The sequence below is a fragment of the Uloborus diversus genome, chromosome 7 (genome assembly GCF_026930045.1).
Source record: "Uloborus diversus isolate 005 chromosome 7, Udiv.v.3.1, whole genome shotgun sequence".
Lineage (NCBI taxonomy): Eukaryota > Metazoa > Arthropoda > Arachnida > Araneae > Uloboridae > Uloborus > Uloborus diversus.
Genome location: NC_072737.1, coordinates 161141386 through 161148214, shown reverse-complemented (window position 1 = coordinate 161148214; position 6829 = coordinate 161141386). Strand labels below are relative to the sequence as shown.

The 6829-nt window shown below is 37.4% G+C and overlaps 1 protein-coding gene across 1 annotated transcript; it reads right to left on the bottom strand.

The window, feature by feature from the left end:
• Positions 1 to 5755: 5755 nt before the first annotated feature.
• On the bottom strand, positions 5756 to 6550 carry LOC129226963 (neurogenin-1-like). The gene has a single exon (XM_054861592.1). The coding sequence runs from the start codon at positions 6548 to 6550 to the stop codon at positions 5756 to 5758; it is 795 nt and encodes a 264-aa protein (XP_054717567.1).
• Positions 6551 to 6829: the final 279 nt, after the last annotated feature.

Here is a 6829-nt window from a genome sequence, read left to right as displayed (position 1 = left end):
GTAAAGTTATTAAACTCACACAGTTCAGAACTCACTGACAACGTCGGTGACGCACAACCAAAACGTTCTCACTGAAAATTTTGAGCCATTCCTAGACAATAGAAATGATCTTTCTCATTTGTTAGGATTCTATCATGGAAATGACGCAAGTGATCATGGATGCGTTAATGATCTGCAAAGAATTACAGAAAAAAAAAACTGCCAAATGACTATCATAGCCATTTCCTCTTTTTAAACAGAACAAGAAATTAATTTATGTTTTCATCACACATGTTGTGCATAAAAGTCGATATAAGTACACATTAAGCTTATTATACAATTAGTCATCACTAGAATGAAGTATTTTGTTATCTGCAGAACCAAACCTCTATTTTAACAATAGTATTAGGTCTCAATTCACACGGTCGATTTACGCGGCATTTCCGTGGAACGTAATCCCCGCGTAAAACGAGGATCTACTGTATTTCAAAAACTAAAATAAACTCTAGTAAAATGTATTAAAATGAAATGCTAAAAGTAAAAGTACTAAAGTTTTAAAAAATTCAATCCTTTCTTCAGGGATGGAAAACTTCTCTCGCTTTTTCAGATTTCTGAAAACTTTCCCTAACTTATCCAGGTTTTCCTGGTATCTGAATACTTTCCCTCATTTATCCAGAATTTTCAGGAGTCTGAAATGTGTCTATTACTTATACAGGTGTCTGAAAACTTTTTCTCCCCCCCCCCTTATCCAGATGTCTGAAAATTTTCCCTTACTGCATTTAGGGGTTCCACCCTTAAAGCAAAGTGCCCCCCTCTCTAAATATTGCAAAGACCCCTCAAGACAAGAGCCCCCATAAAAAAGAAAAATACAACTCTAAAAATTTCAATCGCGCAGTCTGGTCCATACCCTCCCCCCCCCCCAGGTGGGCACACCTGCTTACTTATCCGAGTGTCTGAAAACTCTCCCTTACTTACCCAATTTTACCAAGTGAGTACACACTTTGTTTAAAGCAAAAATAAGAGCTAGGCTGGACAAACCAATGAGACAAATGCTGTTATGGCTCCTTTTAGGGAACCTATGCTCGCTGGAACATGTAATGGGTTATTGATCATTCAGATATTAAAATACTAGATTTTACTATTCTAATTGCTACATTTACTATACACATAATGCTATATAAAAGACAGAGTGTGTCGCCAATGCGCTCATCTCCGGAGTTCGTTCCGATCTGCCCTGTTCCGAGAGGATGTTTTTCCCCAGTGACGTCAGTGGCTTCTGACGTCACTACGATTACGATAGCGGAGTTCAATTAGTTCGATACACCACAAAAGCAGTTTTTAAAAAAGAAATTAAAGTGATAAAGCTGATACACTCATTCTTAAAAGCTCTTTTTGCAAAGTGTACTGTAATTGTTTAAGAAAGAAACACACTTTTACACAACATAATCGTTTATTTCCCAATCCAGTACTACATTCTTATGTTGCAACCATTTTCAAAGTGTCCAACATCCAGTATTCGACCAGCGAAACTGTTAAAGACCAAAACAACATCCTTATAAGTAACATATAACTTCGTTGCACAAGAAATAAACATGAAATTATTTTTCTCAAAATGCACAGAAAAGTAATACATAAACAATGTTTGTCTTCTAATCGTTTTTTATCATTTTTAATTGAGCAACTTCCAATAGTAATATTTATTCATGAACTTATTTAACTTTAAATATTACCGTTGAAATAAAAAACTAACAGCGTTTACTACAGTAACTTTTTTTTTATTCCGAAAATTCTACTTAGTATTTAGTCAAATGTTGCATAAAGTAGGGGAGAACCAGGAGAATGGGACAGCTGTATTTATGTGCCGAAATAAAAGATGAACAACTCTCCTTTTAAACAAAAAAAAATCGAAATCGGTCCATCCGTTTAGGCGCTAGAGTGGCCACAGAAAGATACACAGACACACACATACACCCAGATACGTCAAACTTATAAACCCCTTCCCTTGTGTGTCGGGGGGGGGGGGGAATAGTTATAGTTCCTTCCTGGTCCAGTAGATGTAGCAGCCAGTCAAAAACTGCTAAATTTACTCGACAAGTAATAAATATTTTTCACATTTTTCAGAGCTGTCCAATTCCTTTCAATTATCCCCTACCTACGGTTTCATGTATAATTTATTCAGAAAGGTTCCGCTTGTTGTAGTAAAACATATTCGAAAATTTCATTGCAAGTGTGCATGTCGCTCTTTGGAAGAACAGTGCCACAATACGAAATTTTTATTCCCCCCCCCCTTTTTTTTTCTCTTAAAGGGCTTCAAATAAAGTTATCTCTGAAAAATAATGGCAGATTTTTTGTTCCAATATTAACCACTGAAGAGCACTGTACATTTACATTTCTTTCGGTGCCTAATTGCACAGGTTTATTTTGATGAGGACTATAATCTGAGTGCCTTGCCTCCCATACGCATGATATATTTTTATTACACATATAGGGCCGTGGTAGCCCGATCGGTAGAGTGTCGGATTCGGGGCCGGAGGGCCCTGAGTTCGAACCTCGATGGTCGAAGACCCACCGTCGTCATTAAAGGGGACTGGGCGAAGTTAAACATGCTCGTGGTCTCAATGTCATCCAAGTGAAACGATACCTCTGGGGGTGCTAGCACCAGGTAGCTATTAGCTCCTGGACTAGTTCTAAGTTCTCATTATCTGTTCGATCCGGTGATGGTGCTGCCATCTAACGGTATAAAAAATGATGGAGGCAAGGCACTTAGTATGCAGTCCTCGACATAAATACAGTTGTAGTCAGTTGTGACTCGGAATCGAAATCGAAATTGAAAATTACACATATAAACAACACAGGAAAGAATTTAAATCCAAAGAATGGAAGGTACGACCGGAGCGAGAGTCGAACCCACCGCCTCAAGTGTGCCAATGTCAAGCAGTCACTCAGACCGCTCAGCCACTGAGGCCCCCTTTACATTTCTTACAGCAAATTTCCTGAACATTTAATTTCTTCGTATTGTGGCACTCTTCTTCCAAATGAGCGATGTGTACTTAGCGAAGTTTTATCCAATGCAAAGACAACCCATGACGTTAAGAGCTGAAAAAGCTGAGGATACTCTGAGCAAAAATATTTTACTTCTCAATATTTTGTAGGAATTTTTCTTAATTTAGATTTAACTTTTACAATATTTTTACACAAAGTAATTGACCTTCTAAACCCTAAATCATGAATAATTTCATAAGGGCAGTGGCGGATTTACCATAACTGCTTCGGAAACTGTTCAGCGGTTACACATCGTGGCTGGTCATGTTGCGGTTATGACGTCACTGGTATTTTTGTGTTGAGCTGGTAGGACTAGAGCCACGCACCAACTTAAGCTTAGCCATTTTGGATATAATTTTTCATTGTTGCATTGCTAGGGTTACCACAGTAAAGTTTCGGATTTCGCCAAATTTGTGGAAAATAATATTTTATTTAATAAACAATTTACGTGCCACTAATAATTGCTAACAGTAAACAATCACCAAATGCGATAACTCGCCAGAAAAGACAACCAATCAAACAAGCGCTCCGATCCAAAATGTCTAATCTTAAGCTGATGCGCCGGCTCGTATATATAGGGGCCTTAGGCATACCGCTTTGTTTCCGAAAGCTCGTGGTTACAACGAGATTAGTCTAGTGCAGCAGCAAACGACTGTCTAATCAAAAATAGAGTAAAACTTGAAACATGATTGGCCAAAAAAATACCATATGATCACACTAGTCACGTCGAGACTGTAGTGAGAGATGGGGAAAAACGGTTGCGACCAAATCAACCGTTAGAGAAGAACCGCAAGCATTTCCGGACGCTAGTAGGGGACGTCAAAGCCTTTCGTTTCCGAATGCTTGCGATGAAACCGGTGCAATGATTCCTTATTTCCGAACTTCCCCCTTGTCGCAATTGTGAGAGGTTCCCTCGATCATAGGACCTCGACTGGAGTCCAAAAATGCGTAAGTGAAAATTTTTACATATTTTCGTGAATCTGTGATAGACAAATGGGCACCAAAAATGCATTGCGCCTCTCCTGCAAACCAGTAAATTCGTCTCTGAGTAATGATGTCATCAAAAGGCAAAAGTTAGTTATTGCTGCTGCTAGTTATGAAATGTAATAATTCGTAGTAAAAATTTAACTTTATTTGAAAATGAATAGAAAACGATACCTTTGTGCTAAATATAAGAAATTTAGAATTTAACGTTTCAAAAAAAAAAAAAAAAAAAGGCAAACACATGACTCAAGTTACAAGGAATGCATTTATCATTGCAAAAATTATCATCAACACCATACAACTAAACTTCACTTGGATTACTTTACCTGAAGTTAAAAATTTTTGCATTTTAAGACAGTATTTCTTACAACCACAAAACTCATATGTGCAATTTCTGTCATAAAACATGAAATTCCAATTTTCATAATCTATACTCGTAAATAATTTATAATCATAATAAACATCACAGTGACCAGATATACAAATTTCTATAAATAAATTCAAAAATTTCACCGGATAAACAAGGTATTTCAGATAGTTTCCCAAATTAATACATTTAAAAAAAGTATAATGCCCTTGCCTGTCAAGAAAAACATTCGGGCATTTGTCCCTATCTGGTGTAATTCAAGTACTACTCTTATGAATTGCATTGCAGTACTAATTTCAAGAGCATTTAACACTTAAAAATTTGTATTTCTTGAATATGAATATTTTCACATAAAATAATCATTTTATCCGAACATGACACGTATTACAATCAACAACCGTGATGCTTTATATGAGAAGCAACACTACAAAAAGCGAACTATTTCTTTGAGCCATTCAGATTTGTTTTTGACTTAAATGCTGAATTGTTATAAGTTTAACTTTGTCTAAAATTGTCACAAAAACCAAACACATTCTCGTACCCCGTGAATTAACTCCGCTATCGTTTCAACTCGGTTACAAGAAGAACTCATCGCTACCGCCCTGATAATATACTACGTTCATGGAAAAGATAGACTAGAAATAAAAAGGAAACACACACACACCATTTGGCAGCGTCAACGGCGTGTTTGGCGTGGATAATAACAGACCAGCGCCAATCAAACGGCGAATATTGGTTTACTTTTTTATTGCAGAGGATAACGCCAAATGGGCTGACAAACCTTCTGGCAGCACTTTTGTTTTCTTATGGCCTATCTTTTCGATGAACTGAATATATGCCTACCGGAATTACATTAAAAAGTGGCAGTCAAAAGGTCTGTATTTAAAACGCTATGCAGCGGTCATCTGCAGTGGCGTTGCTGTCGCAATGGGTCTCAAAAACTAAACCTACTATAAATTCTTTCATTACTCTCCCCGTGAAAAAATATCGTCTGCCCTTTTAAAGTGGTTTGATTTGGGGATTGATTTTTTTTTCTGTCACCGTAACGTTTTTTTTTTAATTTAATAATTTATTTATCATTTATCGGTAAATGAACTCCCTTTTGTCTAAAGAATCCAAATGTGCTTTAAAATAACAATTTTAAAAGTTATTTATGGATCATGTATTTCTTAATTCTTTAATAATATTTTCTAATATCTCCGATAGATGGCAGTATAAACGAACTTTTTGACAGCCATTTTGATCTACTTTAAAAATGACAAAGTGATAGGCATTTATATCAAAGGGGCACTGGTTGGAAGCGATTTTCAACTGTTGAAAAGGACAGGGAAGAAGTTCATCCAGTACGAGAAACGTCTTGGATTCAATTTTGCACAGCAATCACTAAACATTGAGGTCCTCGCTGAGAGACAGACTATCACCATCTGAAGTTAGGATGAGATCGAACGAATTGTCAAGGAGGCAATCACCCAAAAGGTCCATGGGGTCTATTGCATCCACACTCGGACACGCATTGTCGGAAGCAAACCTATCATTAGGATTGGATCCACTATTCTTGTTGGAATCCGCCTGCTTTAGGATCTGTGAGAGAGCTGCGATGTAATTGACTGCCAGCTTCAGTGTTGTGATTTTAGTGAGCTTGGTGTTGTCATCACCAGTTTTGCGCGGGAACTGAGGCACCACTTTCCGCAAGTTCTCGAACGCGTCGTTGAGTTCTTGCATGCGAGTCCTTTCCCTTGCGTTCGCCGTTTTGCGACGGTATTTGCTCAGGGGTGCTGGTCTTTGTTTTGGTTTGGGGGGCTTCTTGCTTGGAACTTTTCTTATCCTGATTTCAGTTTCGATTCGGTTTTTGATCGACCTCTGACGGAGATTGTAGTTAGGAAGTTTTACTGGAATGCTTTCGCTGCTGGAAACTATGGTATCAGGTACGCTGTTGCTTTCCATCTTTTCTGAAAATATGGAAGAGGAGTCTTCTGTGGGAAATCGATCTTCTGGAAGTTTAGTACATGTTCCTTTTGAAGGTATGCCACTACACTGACCAATGTCCATAGGCTCTGGTATGTTCTCCATGCTCGCATGGAGGTCTTTGGATGAGAATATAGAACTGAAGTCAAAACTTGTTTCAACGAACTTCGGCGTGTGTAACACAGTGTCTTCCATGTCAAAAGTTGACGCCATCATTTTGTGCAACTCTCAAATAATCAGCATTTGATAGTTCTGCGAACACAAGTTCTTCCTTTTAAAGTTTTCGATTTGAAAGAAGTTTTAATAAATTAGAAACAAATGCATCTTAACGCAAATATCTCTCAATTTCTTCTTTTAGGAATGTTTCTGTAGTAATCTAAGTCTTGAATGCAATCTCGCACTCGATTATTTTTAATAATAAAAATATTTCTCCAAAGTATGCATCAATTTTAATAGTGTAATTATTCATCTGATAGTCAGCTCTTTTCACAT